Raw genomic sequence first — 27425 nt, 5'->3', positions numbered from 1 at the left:
AAACAGTTACACTAGACCTCAAGCAGAAACTCGAAATTTTAGATAAGTAAATTGAGGTTCTTTGCAAAAAGCCATTGCTGCTGAGTTCAGTTTTGGACGAGCAGCTATTTATGACATCAAAAAGAAAGATATTTGACAATACTCAACACAAATGAATAGTGAAACACAGAAGATTATGCGAAAGAGTGAGAATGAAGAACTGGACGTAACTGTTTATAGATGGTTCATACAACAACATAGTAAAGGAATTCCAGTCAGTGGCCCAATTATAAAGGTAAAAGCAGTTACATTTAACAAACAACTTGATGGTAGTAACTTGTTTTGCGGCGAGCGAAGGTTGGCTATCAAACTGGAAAAAACAGCATGGCATTCGGCAGCTGACAGTCACCGGGGAAAGTCGCTCAGCTAACAATTGTGATGCTGATGAGTTTGTAAGTAATATATGGAGGATAATAGAGGAAGAATAATTAACTGCTGATGCTTTGTATAATGCTGATGAAATAGGACATCTTTTACAAGATGCTTCCTTCAAAAACAGCTACCAAGAATGAGAAGGAAGCTTGTGGTTACAAGCAACAGAAAGCGCGTAACATTAATGGCATGTTGTAAAGCAAATGGGAGACATAAACTACTGCTTATGGTCATTGGAAAATCCCAACATCCATGTTGTTTTCAACACACGACACAAATACTCTACTAGTACAGTATTGCGCTCAGAAGAAAGCGTGGATGGACAGACAAATATTCTGCTGGTGGTTCCATGAAATGTATGTACCAGCATTGAGAAAAGAGCTAAAGAAGAAAAAGCTTCCATGAAAGCTATTCTTATAATTGACAATGCTCCTTGTCATCCTGCAGATGTTTCTCTAAAGTCCAATGGTATACAAGCACTCTTTCTCCCACTCAATGTGACAGCCCTAATTCAGCGCATGGACCAGGGAATTTTGGAATCAGTTAAACGTCATTATCGATATTCACTTCTCGTCTCCTTGCTGAACAAAAGTGATAACGACTGTCAAGACTATGCAGAAGGAGTGGAAAGCAATTAACATATTGATGTTTTCCAAGCAGCCAAAGCATGGGATAAAGTGGAGAGCACTACCATAATGAAGAGATGGAGAAAATTGTGACTATTTATTGATGCCGAGTTGGATCCAGTAGTGAGTGACAGCGATGAGCCAGTCAATTCGGAATTACCAATTACTTTGTACACTGACATGTTCCACAAGCTTCCAGGAGGAGAAGAAATTGATGATGAAGATGTTACTAAGTGGCAGAATGAGGAAAACTATGACATGGACCAAACTTTAACGAATGATTAAATAATCAAAAGTGTGCAGGAAAGTGATGATGAAAGTGATAAAGAGGACACAGGAGGAGAGAGCATGAAGATTTCTCACACTGCTGGTGCTGAAGCTGCTGAGGTCTTCCTGGAGTACATTATGCAACAACCAGATACATGCAATACCGATGTAATGCTTATAAAGCGCTTGGTTGATAAGCATGCCACCATCACGTATCATCATTGCGACAGTACAAAATTAGGGACAGGTTTCATAGTGAGTGATACGACTGTATAATTATATACACTATATACTCGAGGACTAAGCTTTCTTTGAAAATTGATGTATTTTTGGGTTTAATAAAGTATATCCTCTATGTTTTAAAATTGTATCCTTCAGTTTAATAAAGTACAGTACACCATATCCCCTATGCTTTCAAAATAAATGAATAAAACAAATTTCTGACACTCAATTATCCGGTACTTCTGTTAATCCGGCACCCATATGTGCCAGGAGTGGCTGGATTAGCGAGAGTCTAGTGTACTTATATGGGACATACTGAACTGCGCTCCTCGCTAAATGGCTGTAATGTTTTCACTGCAGAGGTAGTAGCCACCTCTCCTGCTCTTGAGCAGGAGAGATGGCTGTTCCTGCACCGCTGAGTCCTTTCTCATCTGCAACGACTCCTTGAGCATTTTGCAACCTCACCATCCCTTGAACATCACTATCCAGGATCCTTTGTATGCCCTTGAACAGTGTGGGACTCAGTAACCTTTCTCTGGAACCCGGGGCACATTGGGATCCCAGATAATCGACTTGCTGATAGCCTGGCCAAACTGGCTGCCAGTAAGCTGACTTCTGAGATCGGTATTCTGGAAGCAGAGCTCTGATTGGTATTATGCCGTCAAGTTTCTGAGATATGTAGTACAGAATGGCTCACACTGAAATTTGCTAAACTAACTATGGGTGATAAAGGAAACTACAAATCTGTGGGGGTCCTTTCCTGGTTCCTCATGGCCATAATTAGCTGACTCATGGTCATCTCCTCCTTTGCAAGGAGGTTCTCATTTGACGACGGTCCACATTTTGCTGAACTGTCCCAGTTTCACCACCCTGTGACAGACTTCTAATCTTCCTGATTTGCTAACCCTGGTGTTAGGAGACGATACCTCAGCAGTTTACTTGCTTCTCCCTTTTATTCATGAAGGGGGCTTTTACCATTAACTTTCAGGGGGAGCAACTTAACCTTATTGACCCTTTGAGGGGTTGACTGAGCACTGTTGCCTCCTCTGCCCAGACCGGGCTGTAGCTATGTGGGCTTGGTGGTCTCATTCTGACCCTCACCCTACCTACTCTTTTACTCTTCTTCTTCCTCTCTAGCAGGGTCTGTTAGACTCGTTCATTTTTTGTCTATTTGTACTTCTCTTGCCCTGTAGTTTTGCTAGTCTTTTCTAGGAATTTCTGATTGGTGTACCTCTGGTAAGTTGCGGGGAATGGGGTATGTATGTCCCCTGATGTAGTCTACCCTCGGGGGCTTCCAGCTGCTTGCTAGATGGGGCAGCTCGCCTGCCTTCTTTCCTATGTCTCCCTTTCTTCCTTTTGTCCGTTAAATTAGCCTTCGTTGACCTTTGGTAGGCCTCAGGGTTTTCTTCTCTGGGTTTTGTGCAGTAGGCCATCTCTGATATACAGTCTTGTTGACCTGTCTGTCTGAGGAAAAAGGCCCTGAAGACTTAGTAGTTTGGTCCCCGTAATCATTCAACCAACAAAAGCCGTCGCCACCTAGGCCCTACCGTAGCCACTTAGGCCCCACCATCGCCACCTGTGCCTCTCCTCTGACTCCCCCCCCCCCACACACACACACCAAATCCACCAAACCTTCACATCTGTCCCCAAACGTTCCCTCTCCCCCTTATTTCCTAGCTCTCTCTTTCTTAGGCCTAGCGCTCCCACGGGCTGGGCCGGATCGGATCGGTCTCCAGTCTTCTTAATCTATTTTTGTATTCAGGGTGCCTCATGTTGTAAAGCGCCTCGTCAGCTTCATACATCTCTATTAATTTTGTAGTTGTCAGCACACACCAATTGTATTTACCGGCAATGTTTATAAAAACACTACAGATGACAGAACACTGCAGCAATGCTAGCGCTCCATGTGGTAACATGTCACATTGCAGTGAACAGAAGACCAGCGACGTCTTTGATCAAATCTACAGCGAGGCCCTAGATTTGATCAAATATTTGAAGACATTTGACGAAGTTCTCTAATGTTGTTGTGGTCTTCAGTCCTGAGACTGGTTTGATGCAGCTCTCCATGCTACTCTATCCTGTGCAAGCTTCATCATCTCCCAGTACCTACTGCAACCTACATCCTTCTGAATCTGCTTAGTGTATTCATCTCTTGGTCTCCCTCTACGATTTTTACCTTCCACGCTGCCCTCCAATACTAAATTGGTGATCCCTTGATGCCTCAGAACATGTCCTACCAACCGATCCCTTCTGCTAGTCAAGTTTGTGCCACAAACTTCTTTCCCCATCTTATTCAGTACCTCCTCATTAGTGATCTACCCATCTAATCTTAAGCATTCTTCTGTAGCACCACATTTCGAAAGCTTCTATTCTCTTCTTGTCTAAACTATTTATTCTCCACGTTTCAGTTCCATACATGGCTACACTCCATACAAATACTTTCAGAAAAGACTTCCTGACACTTAAATCTGTACTCGATGTTAACAGATTTCTCTTCTTCAGAAACACTTTCCTTGCCATTGCCAGTCTACGTTTTATACCCTCTCTAATTTGACCATCATCAGTTATTTTGCTCCCCAAATAGCAAAACACATCTACTATTTTAAATGTCTCATTTCCTAATCTAATTCCTTGAGCATCACCCGACTTAATTCGACTACATTCCATTATTCTCGTTTTGCTTTTGTTGATGTTCATCTTATATCTTCCCTTCAAGACTATCCATTCCGTTCAACTGCTCTTCTTAGTCCTCTGCTGTCTCTGACAGAATTACAATGTCATTGGCGAACCTCAAAGGTTTTATTTTTTCTCCATGGATTTTAATACCTACTCCGAATTTTTCTTTTTTTTTCCATCGCTGCTTGCTCAATATACAGATAGAATAACATCGGGTAGAGGCTACAACCCTGTCTCACTCCCTTCCCAACTACTGCTTCCCTTTCATGCCCCTCGACTCTTATAACTGCCATCTGGTTTCTGTATAAATTGTAAATAGCCTTTCGCTCCCTGTATTCTACCCCTGCCACCTTTAGAATTTGAAAGAGACTATTCCAGTCAACATTGTCAAAAGCTTTCTCTAAGTCTACAAATGCTAGAAACGTAGGTTTGCCTTTCCTTAATCTAGCTTCTAAGATAAGTCGTAGGGTCAGTGTTGCCTCACGTGTTCCAATATTTCTACGGAATGCAAACTGATCTTCCCTGAGGTCGGCTTGTACCAATTTTTCCATTCGTCTGTAAAGAATTCGCGATAGTATTTTGCAGCTGTGACTTATTAAACTGATAGTTCGGTAATTTTCACATCTGTCAGCACCTGTGTTCTATGGGATTGGAATTATTATATTCTTCTTGAAGTCTGAGGGTATTTCGCCTGTCTCATACATGTTGCTCACCAGATGGTAGCGTTTTGTCAGGACTGGCTCTCCCAAGGCCGTCAGTAGTTCTAATGGAATGTTGTCTACTCCTGGGGCCTTGTTTCGACTCAGGTCTTTCAGTGCTCTGTCAGACTCTTCACGCAGTATCGTATCTCCCATTTCATCTTCATCTACATCCTCTTCCATTTCCATGATATTGTCCCCAAGTACATCGCCCTTGTATAGACTCTCTATATACTACTTCCACCTCTCTGCTTTCCCTTCTTTGCTTAGAACTGGGTTTCCATCTGAGCTCTTGATATTCATACAAGTGGTTCTCTTTTCTCCAAATTTGGAGAAAAGTTCTCTATTACACCATGAAATTTCTTTGACAAAGATATTGGACAAAGAAATATGATAGTGTAATACCGGCCTTACTACTCTGTGTACCCTGCTCTCGCTGTCCCGTTCCCTGTCTTTGCCTCTGCTACAAATGAAGGTGGGAGGACATTTGTTCAGAACATGTAACGAGGCAAAAACACTGTAAGTAAATGGTACACCACTTTTTAAAGAAATACTTTAGAGTGTTCATACCACAATGTAGAGCCGTTCATACCACAATGTAGAGCCATATTATGTATATGGTACTGTATTTCCAGAATGAACTTGGAAGAGGTGGTATACAATAAAAGCAAAACACATGTGGTGAAAAGTACTCTTTAATTCCAGTAAGATTAAGATGGAAAAATTAATTCATTTGCAAATATATGTGTGGAGTATATATCAGCATATTGTTTATTGAGGCAATTTTTTGGTCGCTGTGGACTATTCTGGGTGTGTTGTAATCAACAGAAAGTGAGATCACTAGAAGCTGTATAATGATTCTTCAGATAAATTTTCCAAGTGTCATATTTTTTTCGGTCACAGCACAAATTTTACACTGTTTTGAATATTTAAGTTACGCCATTGAAATCTCATCAAACTGTCCAGACATTCCCAGCTCTATCTGTAAGCTCATCTGTTATTTCTGTTTAATTTGTCATTGTGTTGGTATTTAACTGGGCTAAAAGCCCAGCATCAGTTGGCTTGTTGGCATTTTTCAGACATTTAAAAACCACTGTTGGATTGATTTCATATTTGAAAAAAATATAGTATTGAATCTCTCCATTGCAACATAATTGAGGTTAAGACAACATTTTATACGAACATACTGTTACATTATCATCTGTCATAATGATGAAATGAGGGATGCTACATTTTAAAACTGTGATTTGACAAAAACGTTATTTTTAAAATTTTGCATCATTACGTGGTATGTTTTGGATCTTGTTGCTGGGTTCTGCAGCGATACTATTTAACTTGGAGGAGAATAGAAGTTTTGGTCACACAGTGTTGACAGTTAAACGATACTTCTTTTTTCTTTTTTTTCCCAACTCCTGGAGATAGTGAATTTTCAACCTATATTTTTTGAATATTCTATCTTTGCTTTAACAAAGATACTGAAGTATGTTTTTCAGTAGATATCAATTAAAAAAATGTGTACTTTTGTGTCCCAAGCATGGGTTTTACTTGAGAATGAGTGACACAGTTGATAACCACAGATTAGCTGGTTTGCCATCGTGAGAAGAAGACTTTGACTTAGCTAAGAAGTTACGGTCTCTGGTGTGAAGGTAGGAAAAGGCTGGGTGAAAATTGAAGTACTCTCCAGAAATGTTTAACTGCCTGAAGTTTATTCAAAATATACAGAAGAAATTCCTAACAGCTCTGGCTGAGAAATTTCCACTGAGTGGCCAGGTCCGATACAGAGACGGTTAAGACATCTGCCATTCTGTCTACTCTTCGAATGCACCCCACACAAGTAGCTCAGAGTCCCACAGCTGCTGCCTATCCGATCATCAGTTCCGGATGTTAACTCTGCAATGAGCCCCAGCTCTCTCTGCAGCACCTCGCGTCAGACCTCCGCCTCATCTCCTGACTGTCCTTGATTGCTTACTGCCTAGTTTCTTTACTCCTAGACTGCCTCTCTTGGATCTCCCTGTGAGTTCGGGTGTTAGAATAGGCCCGAGGTAGCCCTGCCTGTCTTAGGAGGCGACTAAAAGGAGTATCTCACTTTTCGGCCCTATAAGTTCAGGTCCCATTTTATGGCTTGACCTGCCACTTTCTAAATTCTACAGAAGTGCGGGACATATGGGGAAGGATGCCTTGTGTAGTGCACGAGTTGTCCATAATGCCCTTAGATTTGAATTCCTGCACCTCTTGCAATGGCTTTGCATTTCCACCTGCAATTCAACTATTTGGGCGAGGACATTTCCCGGGGTGTGTCATCTTCTTCCATTGTCTTTGCCCCCATGACAATATTGAATTTCTCTGTGCACAATATCCAGCATGGTAGCCAGTCCATTGGGGTGGGGCCGTTATGTACCAATTTGGTGGTAGCCCCCTGACAACAAAGGGATCTCACTGCTGCTGCCTGTGTTGTAAACTCCTCACGTATGCCAATGATTAGATACCTGTCTTCTTGGGGCATCAAGACTCCCGGCAATGGCCATCATGCCAGGTGGTCTTCGCTGTGGCTGGTTAGCGCCGGTGGGGAGAGCCGCTGATGGGAGTGGGTGGCATCTGGGTGGATGACCTGCAATGAAGCAGAGTAAGTCATCTCTTGCCGGTGACGGTACAGTGCCGGCAGTCTCTAAGAAGGGCAAAATTGAGTACAATGCTGACAGATATGACCCTAAATCGTTTCCCTCCCTCGCTACACAAGGGAGGAACATAGTGCTACAGAAAGAACAGTCATATTTGCCTCGGTACTTAGTCTGTAGCAGAATAGACGGGTAACAGAATGGACATAGACTCCTTTCTACCTACGAAGCCTCAATTTTTTGTTTAACATCTTGGGAATAAGTTTCGGGAAGTGACAGCGCTGTCCAAGATGAGAAGTGGTGCAGTCTTGATTCAGACAGCATCCTCAGCCCAATCCCAGGTGTTACTCGCCAGTGATTGGCTGGGTGCTATTCCTGTTTCTGTCACTCCGCATAAAAGCCTCAACATGGTCCAGGGGATTATTTTCCATTATGACCACCTCTTGCAGTCTAACGACGAGCTCCACGCCAGTCTAGAATGGCGGGGTGTTCATTTCATTCGTCTCGTTTACAGGGGACTCAAAGACAACAGGGTTGCTAATGGAGCCTTCATCTTGACCTTTGACAGTGATTCATTGTCTGAAAGATCATGTTGACGGTTTACTGCTGTGACATTAAACCACACATCCCTACCCCTATGAGGTGCTTTAAGTGCTGGAAATTCAGGCATGTCTTCCCGCTGCACTTCCAGTGCCACATATCGAGACTGGATTTCCACTGCATCCAAATACTCCATGTGCGCCTCCTCCCTCTTGTATCAACTGTGGAAAGCAGCAGTCCCCCTGCTCGCCAGGCTGCTCAGTACTCCAAAAGGAGCGGAAAATCTTGGAGTAAAAGACCCTGGACTGGTTGACATACAAAGAGGCTAAATGTAAATTTGGACAATTACTCCCAGTTTGGTGTACCTACTTCGGGAGCAAGGATCCCCCCCAAACGCAACGGGCATCGGTCCACTTCCCCCCATCCAGAGAAGCAACAGCCTCCTCCAACTCACTGTGGAAGGGACCCTCTCTCCCAAGGTTTCCACTAATGGCACAGCGGACACTTGCCAGTGGCTAAAGGAGCCAAAAGCTTCTGGACGAAGAGCTTCACAGTCTTCCTCCTGAAGCTACTTTGGAGAAATCCTCCCAGCAAGCCTCTAAAGAGAAGTGCGAGGGCAAGAAAACAAAACAAAGAAGTCTCCTAAGAAAAAGGACCCTCCGGTGGCCCCAACACTACCACTCCCTACCAGTTCTGCGCCTGAGGATGAGAATGATATCTTAGTGTCCCCTGAGGATCCGCATCTCACTGTTGCCTCATCCACAATAGGAATGGATACAAATACTCAGTTGGTGGCAGCAGGTGACCCTGAGGTGTAAGCTGCCTTCTTTTGTATGCTTCATGCCTTCCCAGCCTCAAGATAACGTCACCTTCCAGTGGATATTGTTGCGGTTTTTTCCACCACCTTGCTGAGCTACGGCAAATGTTAAGCTTTACATCTGCTTTCTGCGTTGCCCTCCAGGAAACCTGATTCCCTGCAATGCGACCGCTGCTCTCCGCGGCTGTAGGAGATATTACAAGAAGTGTAGCTACTGTTATGAAGTGTCAGGTGGAGTTTGTGTCTATGTCCAGAACTCAGTATGCAGTGAACCTGTGCCTGTTCAAACCCCCTCTTGAAGCTGTGGCTATCAGGATAAGCAGGATAAGTACGAGGCAGGAAATAACTGTCTGCAACATGTATTTTCCTCCAGATGGTGCAGAACCCCTGAATGCATTGGCTGCACTGATTCATCAACTCCCTAAACCTTTCCTACTTTTGGGAGATTTTAATGCCCATAACCCCTTGTGGGGTGGCACCGTGCTTACTAGCTGAGGTAGAGATGTCGAAAGTTCCCGTTTGAACTCGACCTTAACCTCTGCATCTTAAATACTGGGGCTCCCACACATTTCAGTGTGGCTCATGGCACTTACTCGGCCATTGATTTATCCCTCTGCAGACCAGGACTTCTCCCATCTGTCCACTGGAGAGCCCATGAGGACTTTTGTGGTAGTGACCACTTTCCCATCTTCTTGTCACTCCCCCAGTACCATTCCCCCAGATGTCTACAAAAATGGGCTTTAAACAAGGCAGACTGGGAAGCTTTCACCTCTGCTGTCACTGATGTTAGAAAATATGGTAAGTCAGCGGTTGTGTTGGGTCCTGGAGTCACGTGGCCTACTGGCTCCATACCAGGGCGGTTTCTGCCAGTCACTCTGCCACTGATAATCTAGTTTCCCTTGAGTCTGCCATCCAAACAACTTTTTCCAGACACCAACATCTGGTTGCCATCTTTTTTGATTTACGAAAAGCTTAAGACATGACTTGGCGACATATCCATGCCACATTAGAAGAGTGGGGTGTCTGGGGCCCGCTCCCAATTTTTATCCAAAATTTCCTATTACTCCATAATTTCCATGTCAAAGTTGGTGCGTCCCATAGTTCCCCCCGCATATCCAGGAGAATGGGGCCCCACAGGGCTCTCTATTGAGTGTGTCTGTTTTTAGTGGCCATTAACAGTCTAGCAGCAGCTGTAGGGCCATCCATCTCTCCTTCGTATGCAGACGACTTCTTCATTTTGTAGTGCTCCTCCAGTACTGGTGTTGCTGAGTGGTGCCTACAGGGAGCCATCCACAAGGTGCAGTTATGGGCTCTAGCCCGCGGCTTCGTTTTCTGCCGCGAAGTCGTGTGTATTGCACTTCGGTCGGCGTTGTACCATTCATGCAGAACCAGAGCTTTACCTTAATGACAATCCACTCACTGTAGTGGAGACATATTGATTATTAGGACTGGTTTTCAATGCCCAATTGATGTGGCTTCCTCTTCTTCATCAGCTGAATCGGAAGTTCTGGTAGCACCTCAATGCTCTCTGCTGCCTGAGCAACTCTAACTGGGGTGCAGATCACTCTACGCTGCTGCAGCTCTACAGAGCCCTTGGAGGCCAGAGTCCCTCCATTGAAGGTTAGATGTTCACAACTGCTCACCAGTTACGTTTGACACATTCATAGCTCTCCTGAGCATCTGAATTCCCGTCTCCTTTTCCCACCCATGGTGGTTCATCTCCCGCATCGGGGGCCCCGGTCAGGGCTTATGATTGCATTTCACGTCTGATCTGTTCTGTCTGAAGTGAAGTCCTTGCATTTACCACCTATACTCGAGGTACATTCACATACACCTCCATGGTATACACCTAGGCCGAAGCTTCGCCTGGACCTTACTCATGGTCCTAAGGACTCAGTTAAACCCGCAGCTCTCTGCTGTAATTTCCTCTCGATTATGACATGTACTGGGACCATGAAGTGGTTTACATTGACGGCTTGATGGCTGATGGTCATGTTGGCTTTGCGTTTGCTCAAAGAGGGCATATTGAGCAGCACTCTTTGCGAGATGGCTGCAGTTTTTTCACTACAGAGCTGCTCTTGAGCGCATCTGCTCATTCCCTGGTGAGTCATTTCTTCTCTGCACTGACTCCTTGAGCAGCCTGCAGCCTACACGCTATCGACCAATGCCCCCCCCCCCCTCCCCGCCCATCCTTCGGTAGCAACCATCCAGGAGTCCATATACGCTCTGGTACAGTTCAGTCGTTTTGCGGTGTTTGTGTTAAACCCAGGCCACGTCAGAATCCGAGGAAATGAACTTGCTGACAGGCTGGCCAAAAAGGCTACACGGAAGCTGCTTGTGGAGATTGACATCCCCGTAAGTGACCTGCGATCATTATTACAACACAGGGTTTTTCAGCTTTGCAAGACGGAATGACATAATCTCAGCATGCACAAGAAGCTGTGTGCCATTAAGGAGACTAAGAGTGTGTGTAAGTCCTCCATGCGGGCCTCTCGCAGAGACTCTGTGGTCCTCTGCCGGCTCCGCATTGGCCATATGTGGCTAACACATGGCTACATCCACCATCGCGAGGACCCACCTCGGTGTCACTGTGTTTCACATATGATTGTCGTCCACATTTTGCTGGACTGCCCACATTCCGCCCCTCTGTGGCGGACTTTTAACCTTCCCAGCACCCTACCTTCAGTGTTGGCAACAATTCCTCAACAGCAGACTTAGTTTTACGTTCTATTCATGAGGAGGGTTTTTCTTGTACCATGTAAGGGTGGGCATTTAGCCTTCTCTCTGAGGCTGCCACCCTCCCTCCATTTTAACTCTGTCACACTTTCTTTGCATTTGTTTGCCTTGGTGGTCATCTTTTCCCTACATATGTGTTCTCACCTTGTCTTTTTGGGGTGGACATTTTAAAGTGTTGCAGAGTGGCTGGGTCATCCTCTTTTATTATTGTGATCAGCCAGCTCAGACCATCTGCTTTGTGGTTTTAATACCTTCTTCTACTTTTCCTTATGGTGTATGTTTTCCCCATTTTTTGTCCATTCCATTCATTTTCTTTTTAGGTGTGGTTCCCCATTCCTTTTCCCCCTCTTACTTTCTCAAACGTACTTGGGTGATTTTGTACCTTGGGCCCTGCCTGCATCTAGAAAAAGGGACTGATAACCCTGTAGTTTGATCCCTTCATACCACCAACCAACCAACCAACCAACCTCTCTCAGGACATCTTGCTGCTGAGGTTTGCATCCTTTTGCTCTTCGACCCTGCCGGCTATTGCCATGACATAATGTTGAGGGCTACTTGCGTCCTTATTGGCTGTCATTGTGCACTATTCTTCAGTGGTTCTTCAGAGGATGGGTGGAGGGGTAGACACACACTGCGTCCTAAGCCCTGTATTGGCTTCTTATGACATAGTGTTGTCCCCACCAGAAGGTCCTCTCTCTTTCTCCCTCTCATCCCACACTCCCTCTCTAACTAGAAGTGCTGATTGCTTATTAACTTTAATTACAAGCTTTATCGTGGACCCCATTGTGAAAAGTACACAGAGCCCTCTTTGTGTGTTTAGGGCTTATTGCTTTTAGCTGATTATCAAGCACAGCTATATAGTATCAGCCACTCAGCCCGCTTCCGGGTCTGTGGCTCCTCTCGCCATGCCTAAATACATTACTATTGTCTCTTTTTAAAGTTTCCCCCTTTTATTATTAAAATGCCTTAACAATTCCCTGTTCGTTATGTATAATGCAATTCAGATTTAGCTTTACTCATGGATATAACAGTACTGGAAACAGAATTTCTCTTTGATACCATTTGTTTAAATCGTATTCTTAGTAACACACAACTAAATGTGCCATATATTGTTTCTTGACTAACTTATACTATAATGAATGACTAATTACTTTTAAGTCCAAGGTAGTCCATTTCTTCTCAAAGCTAGAAGTATCCTTTTTATTGCACTAATCATTTCTGACTCCTGTTCTCAATTTTCTCCATCAAGTTTATTATTATTCTTACAGTTGTTATACTGTATGAACGTGCCCTCTCTTAATTGAATTATATTGAGAGGGTGTGTAGGGCATGACCAGAAGTTCATCTGTAAACAGAAATACGTAACTTGCAGGTATTTTTGAGAAAATAGAGTTCCATAATTTTTGTCATGCTCATATGCTTTGTGTGGTCATTAGTATTGAAGGAGGCTGCAACTGAGTGTGTAAACACTTTGTTTCATAAGCATGACATCTACATCAAATCTCTCTGCAGATACTTTCTTTCATTCGTATATGATTCTAATGATAGATTTGTAATGGTTCAGCAAATATCAATATTTAATGTTTTATTTATTATATTCAAAAATGTCATGCTGAAAAAAGGAGAAAAAGAATTTTGGTTTACAAGGAGATTTAAAATAAAAAGGATACAAGAAAACTGACGCCTTTTTATTCATACTGTGGATAATGTGTGTAACCCATAGAGCTGCACGAGTCAGGATGCTATTTATCATGTAAACGTGGAAAACAAAAGTTATTGTGACAAGCAACACATGTAAAGAGAAAAACTTGGTTTACATTTGTAAATACTTCTCGATCATAACACAGTTTTGTGGCATATCGTGCATATTGAACTATATAATCGATTATTGTTGCACACAACTGATGGTGTAAGATTGATTGAATTTTTATGCAATTTTTATCTAGAAGCTCTCTAGCATGTTCATGATGTGATTTTCAGTCATTTTAGATGGTTGTTCACTTGCCTGTAGAAATAAACATTGCAAGGCTGCACCATCGGAATACATTATGGAGGAATTACTTTAAAACTGCACATTGACAGGCCCTCTCCATTCTGAAGTTCGGCCGTGCAGACCTTGTTCATTTGTTCTCCCCGTGAATCGAAGAGCAAAAGAAATTGTTCTACTCTAAAACATGGTTTTTAAATTTTGGTTAGAAAATTCTTGTATATTGCTGTTGTGAGTGTTTCTGCACTTTAAAGGTGTTATCTTAATGTTTTAATATTTGCATGGATGTTCATAAATTGGTTTTTTCACCCTTTGGCCTTATGAGCCAGTGGTCTCTTGAAAGCAAACGAATATTGGTAGTAATTTTCCAAATAAGCTGACAGAATATTGAGCAGTGTACGAATTTGTCACCTTATGTGTATCCTTTCACTGCCCAAGAAGCTCCATTGTTTTTCGTATGGTGAGAGTTCGCTCATAAGTTGATTGACATTGGCACCCTAAAAAAAATCATGTCATATTGTAGTATGAGGTCTTGAGTCTGGATTCAAAAATTTGATGCTGCATCAAGGATTTTATGCAGTGAAGCACTTCCACTCTGACACAGATCTGGTGATTTTCTCTGAAAGATCTGATATCTTCTTGTGAAGAGCACTACCCAAAAGTCGGAAGCTTGAAAAGTAAAACTATGAAATTGGCAAGCAACATCAAGAGCCCATTGTTGGTAGTTTTGTCACCACCTGCTTATTACATTCTTGTGCTTCTGTTAAGTGGTCATAGACCACGAATCACTTGTTTCAAGTTGTTCATTCTTCATCCCATGTTGTCTTATATGTTCTATTCAAATTTTCCTTGCTTTTGAGATGTCACTCCCCTTCTACGAAGAGTGGCCAAACTCCATCCAGGATGCTCTCACTAGAAGCTGACTCTAATCTTGTAATCCAGAAGAACCAAATTGGTGTCCATTTTCACCTGCTTCTCTTTGGGCTTTTAATTATCTGAAGATACGACTTCTTTGGTTTCTTGTCCTGTGTTGATTTCTTGGTGGACAATAAGTTTATCTTGTATCCTGAGTTGTTTTTCCTCTACCGTTCCAAAAGTATTGCAAAAAATTTCTTCTCGGGGTTGTGTGTGTTCTTGTTGTACTACTGCAGGATGATTGATTGTTTTGGAACAAGAGCTGGTCACTGTAAAAGAATACTGTATTTATTCATACTGTTGAAACTTCTCTGCAAATTAATTGGGCTTCACAAATAGATTCATATTCTTTTGCTGTTGAAGTACTAGGCACATCACTACATATACTTATAAAACATCTTGGGGTCCGTACCTACAGGGCTAACATATAAATGAAGTATTCTCCGGGTTCATGAATGCTGTTCCCTTTCTCCCTCCACTTATTGAAAGTTGTTTGTAGAGATGCAGCTTTCTCTAGTGCTTCAAATACACCTGCAGGAATAATGGGAAAACAGGTTCATACAGTGAGTCGTACCGTACGTGGATGTGTACCAGGAAGCCAGGCTCATGCTTGGTCGAAACCATGTGAGGGAGCTGGAACATACCTGCAGCAGTACAGTAGTAATGGGAAACTACTTCCAAAAGTTCACATATAGATTAGAATTTTGGCATAGAGATTATGAAAATAAATGAGATTAATTAGATACACACAATTTAGTCATAATAAATATATTGTTATGGATATAATAGAGGGAAACATTCCACATGGGAAAAATATATCTAAAAACAAAGATGATGTGACTTACCAAACGAAAGCGCTGGCAGGTCGATAGACACACAAACATACACACAAAATTCAAGCTTTCGCAACCAACGATTGCTTCATCAGGAAAGAGGGAAGGAGAGGGAAAGACGAAAGGATGTGGGTTTTAAGGGAGAGGGTAAGCTGTTATTCACTTGGCTGCAAACTCCTTGAGTGCCATTGACCATACAAAGGAAATAAGCATGCCTAAAATTTTCAAACTTGATTTTCTCAAAAATGTTAGTGTGTTGATTTTTCCCTTTATGATAAGTCCTAGTCATTCCATAGACACATTGTAAATATGAATCAAATCAGTGAGGGGAGGTTCATATTGTCCCTTCGTCAGTATCCATTGAAGTGAAAGTTAATGATACAGTAATTTTCATGGTTTCCTGTGTCCCCTCTTTTTTGCCCCCTCCATCCAACAAAATTCTCTTCGTGTACCCTTAGTTCTCTCTCACATCATCACAAATTGTCCCCCACCCCCCTCTGAAGTCCTCATCTGTAGCTTATTTATTAATCTAATCACATTTTGTGTATCTGTTCTTCACTCCTTTGCGTCCTCTCTTTATTTGCATATTTTCAGCAGGTATGCCATTTTTGAAAATGGGATTTTAGTAAGATTCTTCTTTAGACAAGCCATATCTTCTTGAAGGTGATTAAATTAATCATACTTCAGCCTCTTTCCAAATGAAATCCACAATATTCATCCTACATCTCATTCCACTTAAAATCAGTGCTCATTGCATTTGGTACCCTTCAGAACTCTGAGTACAGACTTTTGTTATAAGTTTCCCCAAGGATTTGGTTTAAGGATAAATTCTCCAAACAGCCACATTTGAGGTTAGGGTTGCTTTCTTCAGTCACTAATACCTTCCTCCTTTTTGTTGAATAAAATGTTAAAGGTAACTTAGGATATTCTGTTTCCTTGAAGTTAAGTGACACGTTGAACAAGAAGCATACGCCTCCCTGAACATAGTTACTTTTTGTGGTGTGTGCGGTTCCCTAGAACAAATTGCTTTAAGTAGGTGAATTATGCGTATGTGAGTGATGGGCAGTATCAAGTCTCTTGGGATGTTGAGTCTCCGTTTGATGGCTTTGAAATTTAATTAGTTCTATCTATATCTCATGTTCCATTAGACACTACCAGGCAACTATTCTAACCTAAGGTAATGTATACTAAAATGTTTTTCATTCCCATTGTTTTTTTCTTATAGTCATGAATTGTCTACAGTATCTGGCAATTGAATGGATGAACGTAATGCTTTATATGTGCATTTTCTAAAGATTGCTGTTCCCTTTAGTTGTGATGTTAACTTTTCACAATGGTTATGTTTTTAATTTCAGTGGCATTGAATTAAAATGCTTTTTGCTTATAGAATCATTGCTTTTGAAATTTGGTGCTTTTGGTGTCATGTCTCATAGCACACTTAAATTTTCAAAGCATTCTGCTCTTGTTAAGATACAACAATCTTTAATCATTGTTCCTTGTGTTATACGTTTTTCACAAACTTTGGAAAGTCTTTCTGTCTCCTTTCTTGTAATACTTATCCACAATTAATAACGTATCTTTCTGTCTAATGTAAGTTCACGTTTGAATATTCTTGTTTTTAGTAATATGCAGCATAATTTATTGCTGGTTCTTTGTGTTTGTTTAATGTAACAAACTTGGTAATCATAATTTCAGTGATATGTTAGCTAACTAATATTTCATTTTAAATGTATTTTCAGGGTTACACATAGCACAGGATTCAACAGTCACATACCAAGAAATAAAATCTACAGTTCTTGAATATTTTTACCAGATTCCAGTATTTATCTCACTTATTCCAGCCACTCTTTATAATCTTCTGAATTATGTTGGTAAAATCCCTCCATTCCTCTACCAGCTCTGGTTATCTCTTTTGGATATGACTTACCAATTGCCGAACCTCTTTGATATTACTGCAGACATTCTTTCCAATGTGTTAAACTTCTTCATAGGAATTCTAGAAATTCTTTCCAAAACTCCAAGTATGGTTGCCAGTATACCTGAAAAACTTGTTAATTTAAAGGAATTTATTTTTTCTTTATTTTAATACCTCCTTTCTTTATTCTTCTCATCACCTGTGAATACAAATATTTTTAACACCTGCTTGCTTTCTGCTTGAAATGTTATGCACTGTTTTTCAACACACATTGCATGCGTTTTATACTGAATATGTTATGTAAAGAAGCTTACACACTGCCCCATGCATATATACACTAACTTTTTTCAGCTTCAAGCATAATTTTTTGTAATGAGATAAGCAGCACACAACTTCTGAACAAGCGTTCAGAGGAAATTATTAAAAAATTGAAATTTTGAGGAATTCACCTACACCTTATTGATGCATGTAGCATGGACATAAAGCAATACAGAAAGATTTGCTACCATTATCTTTCAAGTTATATATATTTTTCTATTGGTATCTCTGGGTTTGGGTGTGTGTGCGCTTGTGCGTGTTAAAGCGTGTACACGCATGCACTTAAACTGAAAGAATAATGGTAGTTTATGAAAGTTAATGTGATTCTGTGTTGCATTAGTGTGTCTATGTACCATATGTCAATTAGTTGCAGGTGAATAATTACCTTTTCTCATTTTGCTTGGTTTCATTCCCAGAATTTCCATTGACATATTTTGCAGAAGTTGTATTTTAATGATGTGTTTAGCTGTTTGCTGTCAATGCTGCTTTAAGGCCTTAGCTGTTCTTTAACAAATTTAATACTGTGGACATGGGGAGATGAAGATTGAAGGTTCTGTCACCTGGCATAGGAAAATTGTTTCCGAAACTTTTGGATTAGAAACATGATACTGTTAAAGAAGGGGAGGTACATTACTGTTCACCTATAACCAACATCAATGCAGAGTGCACACAAATTATGTTGAACATTTCAAATGTCAAGACCTAGAACACTAATCACTCTCTCATTTAGGATTGGGTGAAATAGATATGTATACTGATCTGTCTGTATAAATGCCATGTACCAAAATATGGTTTGAGCTTAAATCTATATATTCTACTTCAACTCTTCAATTGAATCATAGACCAGCTGTAAGTTTCACTCTACTGCCACTTTTGTGCTGCAATTCTAGCTATAGTTTGTACACAAGGTTCGTTTCAGTTGAAACAGTGTTGCACCATGGATGATGAAGTTATGTCATCACCAACATTCATGCAAGTATAAACTGATCTGATGAGGAAAACAGACCATCCAGAAATGTATGAATTAAGCAGTGATCAAGGGAAAATAGTTGATTATAATGACAACTGTTAGCGGAATTAAAACTGTAAGGGCAGACAGGCTGAGAGCTGTGCGGGCAGCTCACTTGGTAATAGCAGTGACTGTGAAAGACAAAATTGTGTGTTTCAATCCCTCTGTGGGCACAGTTTCAATCAGTCAACAAGTTTCAAATTTGTAATTTTGTCTTAGATTGGCCAGCTGCACAGGAATGTGTGTCTGGGTCAAATTTTACTCCTTCAACAGTTGCCATCTTCCATATATTGTGCGACTATATATTTAAAAGTTGCCAGGAAAGTGACTTAAAAGTTTTGCCTGGAATGGTTAACAAGATAAGTTTCAAACTGGACACCTGGATTAAGAATCCCATTTTTATTTAAATTTTTAATCTTTTGTGACCTGCTCTATCATAATTACGGAAAAAAAGTGACAATGTTGAAGCCATTTAAGAAAATAACTTGGAGAACTACAATGGGATAAGATAAATTGTTGAGATCATTGGCTGGCAGATAAATAATGTTAAAATTTGTGTATTCTGTTAACTTAGTGTCAGGTTGTTGTATTCAGTTACTTATTTCTTCATAAAGTAGGACAGTAATATTTGCATTTTAATATGAGCTTTATGCTTGTAAATTCATCTTTTTTTCCTCCAGCAGTGCATTGTTTCAAACTGATTTTGCACGATTGTGGTCAGTTAATGGGTTGGTCAGTCTAACAGTCAGTTTCTTAGTACTTCATTGCATTCTTCAATAATGCAGTAGAAAGTACTGATGTTGACAATTCTTTTCTGTTATTGAACTGTTGTGTGCATTGACTTCAGAAATGAGTTTCCAGATGTGGCTGCCATATTACAGTAGTGAGAGTGATTTAAGAAATAAAATGAAAGTAAAGTGATCAGTTTTTTGTTGTGTAGTGTTTGTATGTGCACACTATTTTTCTGCAGAGGTACTTCCAAATGAGGCTCACCTGTTCTTATACACTTGCATCCTTCAGCAACGAGAGTTGAGAAATGAGAACACATGTCTCAAGACACAAAAAACTACTAGCTGCCTTAGTAGTGAAGCATGCTCCATGAGACTCTTGTAAATGAAAAAACACTTATGTTACAATACAAGAAGTCTATACTCAGACTCTTATGGAATGGGGCAATACGCTGAGTCACTAATGGAAGTGTGGCTTCTGCATGTGTGCAGTCTTCTAGGACCAAAACGCCAACCATGTATTTCAAAAAGTCGATCTTTTCACTTGAGCCCTATAATTTGTTTGGTGTGAGCAGAAGAGGTTCAATACTTGCAGTGCATATTTACAACAGGAAATAACAGATCATGGGTTTGACAGTATTTCAGGTAAATCCCAGAAAATAAAGTGCAACATAGTATTTGTTCCCAGTAGATTAGTTCTGAAAGACAAAATACAGTAGATGCGATTCATTATTTGTAGAATGCTGAAATATTTCTAGGCAGTCAGGCATCAACTAATAGCTCTCCTTTGCGGGCAGTACTACGGAGATGACTAGTACGTTTTTTATGGTAAAGGTCTTGTTTTTTGTACATCATGGAAAAAACTCTGTTATTGTCACTCTAAGTATGGTGCCTATGCATTTGATTAGTTTTCTTCATAGGAGTAGCCTTACGTAATTACTTCCATACTTACCTATCTATGTACTATTGTCACATAAAATGTCAAGTTTATTTGGATACCTATATACTTGAGCTTTGGAATTTAACCATGAAACAGGATTTAGAGTAACATTATGTAGGCATCTGAATACATTTTACACTGATGGTTGTGAAGATAGAGAGAGATAAGGCAGGAAGTAACCCTTCACTATGTTTACAAGAATGTGTGCCACAAATTATTGACCCTGTAACAATTGTTCTACCTGTATGAGCAAAACTAGAAACAGCTCTGTGTTTTGGAACCACAACAAGTATTCATGCTGCTTAAATATCATTCGTTCTTTTTAATAGTTCCTGTAGTCAAATTCTTATGCAAAAGTGGACTGAATGTATTTGGAAGCCTAAAATAGTGTCCTGATATGAAAGCAAATTGTTCATTTTTCTGTGTTGATGAATCACTGCAACAGTATCAGAATCCTGAAAATTGGAAATTGTGACTTATTTTCAAAAATGAGCCAAAAAAGCCTGACGACATAGTGTTGATTGCTGTAAGAAGTGCTGTTGTAAAAAGCTTTTTCTTTCTGTATAAGTGCACATGTACGTTAATGGTTACCTTAAGTGGAGGTATCTAAAATATTACACAATTTTTCAACATGTGTACATCGGGATACTGAGAGTCTTAAGCCATTTTAGTGTGTTGTAGAGGAACCATCTTGTAGTAATTGTGGCAGTGTTCTCAGTCAAATATGCTGTGTTACCCACAATTCTTTAAATTAAATTTAAGTCTCCAATTCCAGACCAAATTATGTTCAGCCAGACAAGCACTCTCCCCCACCCCAGGCATTTTTAGTTGGTATTATAGTACATGTATGAGTGGCAGCTCTGGATGTGCTTGCTTTCATTAAGAACTGAATAAACTTTTTTATGATTTTAAATACAAAGTTTGGAATGGATAGATCATAGAATAATTAAATTGAAGTAGCAATGTAAATTATTCAGTGGTGTTCTGGCATATCAACAACAAAAGCAACCATTAAAATCCACCTATCAATATGCTCACCTGTTGCAGGTGACTATACTTTTGTACATCTAATGCTCGCATTGCGGGATGGACAGTGAGACTAGTCAATAAACAGCTTATATAAAGAACTGTGTGCAGGGCTTCTGTAGATTTGCATACCCAGTTAAGAGAGCGCAGCACAGGTTTGCATTTCTCAAGATGCTTCACATTATTCTTGAGAATTGGCTATATTTATTTCAAGCAAGATAAATTCCTAACCTGAGCAGCAGCTATGTTACTAAAAAAATGTGGAACAGTTTTTAAAAGCATGTGGGGTAAATTTTTCCGTTAAGTTGTATTATGTTAACCCTGAAATACTCCACTTTTTAATAAAAGTAATGAATAGCATGATAGGCCAGTCTTGGGTAAAAAAAATAAAGCTAAAAAGCTAAACAGGAATTTAAATCCTTTGCATTCCACTATTTTGCATTTATTTGTGATAAGGGGTAGTTGACAGTTCTCACAATGAAATTTCATGAATCACAATAAAACATTAGTCTCATTAGTCGTCTAGTTCTTAGTAGCATTGTAAAGAAAATTGTCAGTAGCAGAGATATACTTAATGTTAATTCTTATAACAGTTGTACTGTGGAACAGGGGAACTGAGATAGCATTGGTCATGGAACGTTATCATCAACCTAAAACTTTAACAGTGATACCGGTATTTCAAATACTAAATCAATTTGACTACAGTTCTGGCAATGTGCCATACATATGTGAAACTTTCTGTGTGATAATAGTGGTGGGTGCCCAAGGAAAGAGGTTGCATCATATTGCTTCTGAAGTACAAACTTCGTCCAGCCTAAGGGACTGTTCATCGAGCCAATGAAGAGGGGCATTTGTAGTTTAATCAGGAACTGGAACTGAGTTGCGCCCCCCCCCCCCCCCTCTCTCTCTCTCTCTCTCTCTGTGTGTGTGTGTGTGTGTGTGTGTGTGTGTGTGTACTTTCAAAAGGGCATGTCCTTCCATAATCTAAGCTAGCTCTCTGTGACTGATCATCTCTAATGGGCATCAAATCCTAGTTTACTTTATTCTTCATCTCAGTTCATTTTCTTTTGTCTCCACTCCCCACCCCATTTTTTTTCCACTGTACTTAATTTCACACTTACCACTTGCTGTTTTGCACTATTTCTATAGTCAGTCAGTAGCCACAGTAGAAGACTGACATTATTAGGTCTTCCTGCTAAAAATCTTAAATAGTTTTAGTTTCATCTTGGTTTCCATGTGTCTCCTGACCCCGAAAGACAAAAGAGCTAAATTAATAACATTCCAGTTTTCAAAGTTTATACTCATTCCGACTTGCTGAATTGTTATGCTGCCTTTGCTTTTCTAGCTCTGATCTTTAATTTTAAAGTCCTTAAACTGAAGCAAAACTGCATATTCTATTCAAGGAAGACAATTACTTGCTGCAGACATTTAAAATAATTTTAAAGTTCTGTAAAAATGCATGAAGATATTTCGTATGCTTTGCTGTCAACAGTCGCAAATAGCAGACATTTGAAGTTTCCATACAACAGTTATGCTTAGAATTATTACCATACACTTAACTGTAGAAAGGAGATTGCTTTGGGCAAAGCTTTGTAAACTTTTCATCTGCTGATTACCATAGCAAAATTACTGGCAGTATACCAAGTATTTTCTGAATTTGGTTCTCCAATGAAATGGATAGATCCCTTGTCTCAAGTTTGTATTTCTCATAATATGTTTTTCCATTTAGTCTTGCAGCATGTTTCTCTCATATATTAAACACAAAATTTGGGCACTCTTTATCTCCTAGTTTCTAACTAATGAAGTGGGTTAAGTACCATGTTAAAGCCTTAAAACAGATGGCAGCTGATTTCACATGAAAAAATCAAGTTTATAATTAGCCAGTATAGTTGTGTGTGTGTGTGTGTGTTTTTGTGTGTGTGTGCACTGCTTTTCAACTTAACTAATTTTATAGTAAAAACAGCCACTTTGTAATTATACTTCTTGCATCTATACCTTTTCTTTCTTCTGTAAGGATTGTGCATTGATTTCCTGTTGTACATAGTTTCTTTGCATGATAGTGCCTTCATAGCTTTGTCTTCGTTTGGTTTGGTTACTGTAGAAATTTGTAGCTGGGATTTTGTAATTTTTTTTTTCCTCTTTTAACTGTGTGAAGAATTTGTATTCAGAGCACGGTAATAGTTTACCCTGAAACAGCACTTAATTTCATAATTTTGTTTTATAACTACGCTTCACTCTTATACAATGCATGCTTGATGCACAAGCTTATCAGCCCCAAAAGAGTAAATATAGGCTTTGCTAACCTTCCTCTTGCATTATAGTGGAGGAGGGAGAAGGATAGAGGAAGGAGAGTAAGACACATACTATATTTTTATTATGTACATAGTTCTGTCACTTATATCCTTGATCCTTCCCAATTCTCATCATTCTGGAAAGTGCCAAATGAATATCCTTGAATGTGGAGCCACAGAAGTGTGCTGGTGACTCAGCGGACATAGCAGAATACTTGGTAAGTGACACCTCTATCCTTCTCACCTCACTTTCAGTAAGCTTTCCTTTAATTCCTACAAATAGACTGGAATTCAGATTACAAACTATTACATACAGTTTTTCATAAATATGCCTCTATTGAAAATCCATCACTTGTTAGGTTAACATTTTTTGGTAGTTCAGAAACTGGGAAATTTTGTTGAAAGTAATTTTTTGTTTTAGAATTCCTTCACTGATGTGTGACTAACATGTTTATTGTAGCAGTATTGTTGGTTAACATTCAGTTTGGTGCTGTTGGTTATAATTGTTGGGGCAAAGTAAGTAAATAGTTGCATATGTATTGCGTTGTGTGGTGTATGATGGCAATAGATAAAAGAATGCACTAATTGATATATATATATATATATATATATATATATATATATATATATATATATATATATATATATATATATTAGTTGTAATTGTAAGTTAATCTGTATGACATGTTGAGCATTTCATTATTGCTTGCAGGTGGAGGACTTGTTTCTTACATCAGGAGGTCACCAGTTGAAAATTTCAGTTCAATTCTGGAGAGGGTTGGAGCTGTTACTGAAAGCTGGCTACATTTTCCTCAAATTGATTTTAGGGTAAATTGTTCACTACTTTAGATAGAGATTCTGAAGTCATGCTTAAATCATTGATCTCCTTCAGTAAAGTTGCATGGATGAAATTGAAATTTGTTATTTTATTACTCAGATGTGTCAGTGCTGCAGAATGAATGTTAAGAACATAGTGGGCCGTTCACTTTTAGGTTTTCCTTTAGAAATGTTTGCTTTGTTGTTGAAGTCTTTAAGTTGTCAGTAGACTGAGAATTAATCTGAATGCTCTGGGCCAAGTGCATTGTATCCAACCATATTTTACTTATGTTGACAAGCTGCAGCTCAACTTGTAGATGCAGAGGACAAGCCAAGCATCAGAAAACACTGTTATTAGAGGCATTGACAGCTGAGTGCCGCACAGAAATTGCATAACAGTTTGATACTTCAAAAGATAGACCTAATGCCAACCAAAAGAAGTAGCACTTTCACAAGACTGCTGCACTGCGCAGTGTGTTCGTCGACATATCAACTCGAAGGAGGTCTTAAGTTTTTGGCATGTGTACTTTTTGAATATTATCTTTAGACAGAAAATGCTTTCTTGAACTGCAGTAACACTAAATGTTAATAAATGACTCAAAATGTAATAAATATAAATCCCCCATTAGATCACATAAAAAACAAAAACTGAAGCTATGCTGTCCATGGGTGACCACGAAATTCATTCAAAAACTGAAATGTAATGTGGCAAAGTAAACTCCAACCAGGGTTTTGGGACAAAATGTGGAGTGCATAAACTTGTTGAAAGAAGTAACAGAAATTTGAAATTTTGATAATTTAAAGTGAAAGGGGATTAATAAAATTATAATGAATGACAGTTGAAAACTGGAGATCTAAGAAAGTGTGAAACAAGTGGAAAAAGTGAGAAAAATTTAGAAGTGGAGAAAGAAATTACGTTGTGCATAAATATGGGAAAGGGTGATAATCATGAAATGGGTTGGGGATTTGGATGTGGGTAGGAAATAGGCTTAAGAGAAGAATTGAGGCATTTTATAATAATGGAAGTTGGTATTGAGTAGATGAAAGTAGGATGCTCTTTCTGAAAATTTATTACTGCCTGTGTTGGTGATTGTGTTAAGCAAAGTGCTAACAAAAATTTGTATCTGCCATAGTGTTGCAGACCATTTTTAGCAACAGGCTTTGTTTTTACAAATTGTGCAAGTTTGCCTGTGCTCATTTATCATCAATGATGATGTAGTGATGACTTGTACTTCTAACATTGACTATTCTAGCAGGTTAATTTGCCATGCCACTGTATGGTTTTCTGTTGCCTCTGGGTAAATAGTTATAGCATTTGTGTATATAACTTATCACTGTAATACAATTATAAACATTTCACTTCCACATTTAATCTGTTGGCCTTCTTTTCTCATAATATGAAATTCATTACACAGTCTTCACTAAACTCAAGCAGATGTTATTGTTTCATGCAGGATAATGATGAACATAAAATCCAGAAAGAAAATGTTAAAGGTTATTCCTTTGCACCTTTTGATGAAAAACTTATTGTGAAGAAGGTTCTATCCAGTTCTGAGTTCCTAAAACTAATTCAGTCTCAGAATCATCTGGAATCACAGCAGGTAGAACTGGAAACTCAGCTCAATGGACTGGAAGCAGATGACACCAGATACAAGGTAAGATTGTTGGAGTTACTTCAGTGTACCAGTAATGTGTTGCTCTGTTGGAATCTTCTATGAACATTGCATATTGGGGAAACAATGTCTCTTGATACATTTTCGATGATTTTAGCAAATAATAGATAGCATTAGAAACTTTTAGCAGACAAGACTAAATTCATATACTTGCTGTATTCAGAATTTAGATGCTCTAATTTTCTGTGCAGGCTGCACTTAATGAAGAACAAATGGAACAACAAAAAAGACTTATGGTGGAAGTGGACAGGATTAAAATGCAGGTAGACAATTTGTTCAATGAACAGCAAAGGATAAAGAATACACAGCATTCTGTCCATGCAGAATTTAATATATGGCAGAAGAAAATTAGAGATCTAAGCTCTCGCCTAAGGCTTTTACAGGTTAGTTCATAAAAACCTGCTGACAAGCTGCTATGGTGTTATTTATGCAGTAAATCAGAAATATTTGATGTGTCGTTCATGTGTATTCCAGTCTTCTGCTTATAATGCTACTGAAGTCAGCTTTTTCCCACGTGTTCACTCTGATTACATTGTCTGTGTTTTTCTATGCAATTTTTTCTTGTGTATATTTGTAAATTTAAACAATTGAATTGTCTTACATTAAATAGCTGGCTAACTCAGTTCTTCGTGGAGGTATTACATATGAATGGATGATTGTGCCCAGGCCATTCGTATCAAATGATAACAGTATAATCAGCTATGGAGAAAAGACCCTGAAGTGCATGACTGCAAAAGGGTTTTTACCAGAATTCAAAGTGCAAGATTGTTAGACACAAACAGAGTGAGGACAGAACATGAAGGGAAACCAATGTAAATGGGTAATTCTTTATGTTCTCAATGTAATGTAAATCGAAATTTGAGGAGACATGTCCAAAAGCAGCTTCATTGCATGCAGTGTCCCTTAAAAACAAATTGATATCAACAGGTACCATATTAAGAAAGTCCTCCCAGACCATTAAGTATCTTAGTTCCTTGAATAGTCCTTAAATATCTAGGTGGAAGAACAGTCTTCAAATGACTAGATACAAAAAGATTTGAAGGATGGTGTTAATTACTGCAGAAAAGTCGTTAAACAACAGAATAATGTACAATGCAGAGAGTAAATAATAAAACAGCCTGGGAATTATTAAAACATGAAGCACACACACAATTGAAAGCACAACTTAATTAGGGGAGCTGATGCAACAAATGATCCACATCACCTAGCAACTATGTGAATCAGCATTTTCGAATGTTGCAGAGTAATAACAAAAATCTGAGAAACACACATGATATCTGTAAATAATTTTGCACTGAGAACATTGATACTATTGCTGACCATAGAGCATGAGGCAGTAATACTGTAGGAAGAAACAGTCAGCAGG

The 27425-nt window shown here is 39.5% G+C and overlaps 1 protein-coding gene across 3 annotated transcripts in view; it reads left to right on the top strand.

Moving 5' to 3' along the window:
- Positions 1–27425, top strand: part of LOC126236181 (klaroid protein-like) — a 171422-nt gene that overhangs the window by 118286 nt on the left and 25711 nt on the right. For all 3 annotated transcript variants that reach the window (XR_007544884.1, XM_049945279.1, XM_049945278.1), the window contains 3 exons: positions 24283–24398; positions 25841–26041; positions 26251–26442. Coding sequence is in view for 2 of the 3 variants with exons in the window: in XM_049945279.1 (XP_049801236.1) it covers positions 24283–24398; positions 25841–26041; positions 26251–26442 (509 nt within the window). In the remaining variant the exon portion in view is untranslated. The remainder of the gene's footprint in view (positions 1–24282; positions 24399–25840; positions 26042–26250; positions 26443–27425) is intronic.

Source organism: Schistocerca nitens, chromosome 2, assembly GCF_023898315.1.
Source record: "Schistocerca nitens isolate TAMUIC-IGC-003100 chromosome 2, iqSchNite1.1, whole genome shotgun sequence".
In the NCBI taxonomy this organism is placed as follows: Eukaryota; Metazoa; Arthropoda; class Insecta; order Orthoptera; family Acrididae; genus Schistocerca; species Schistocerca nitens.
The sequence above is the reverse complement of the archived record's forward strand: the minus strand, read 5'-3'. Positions and strand labels throughout refer to the sequence as shown.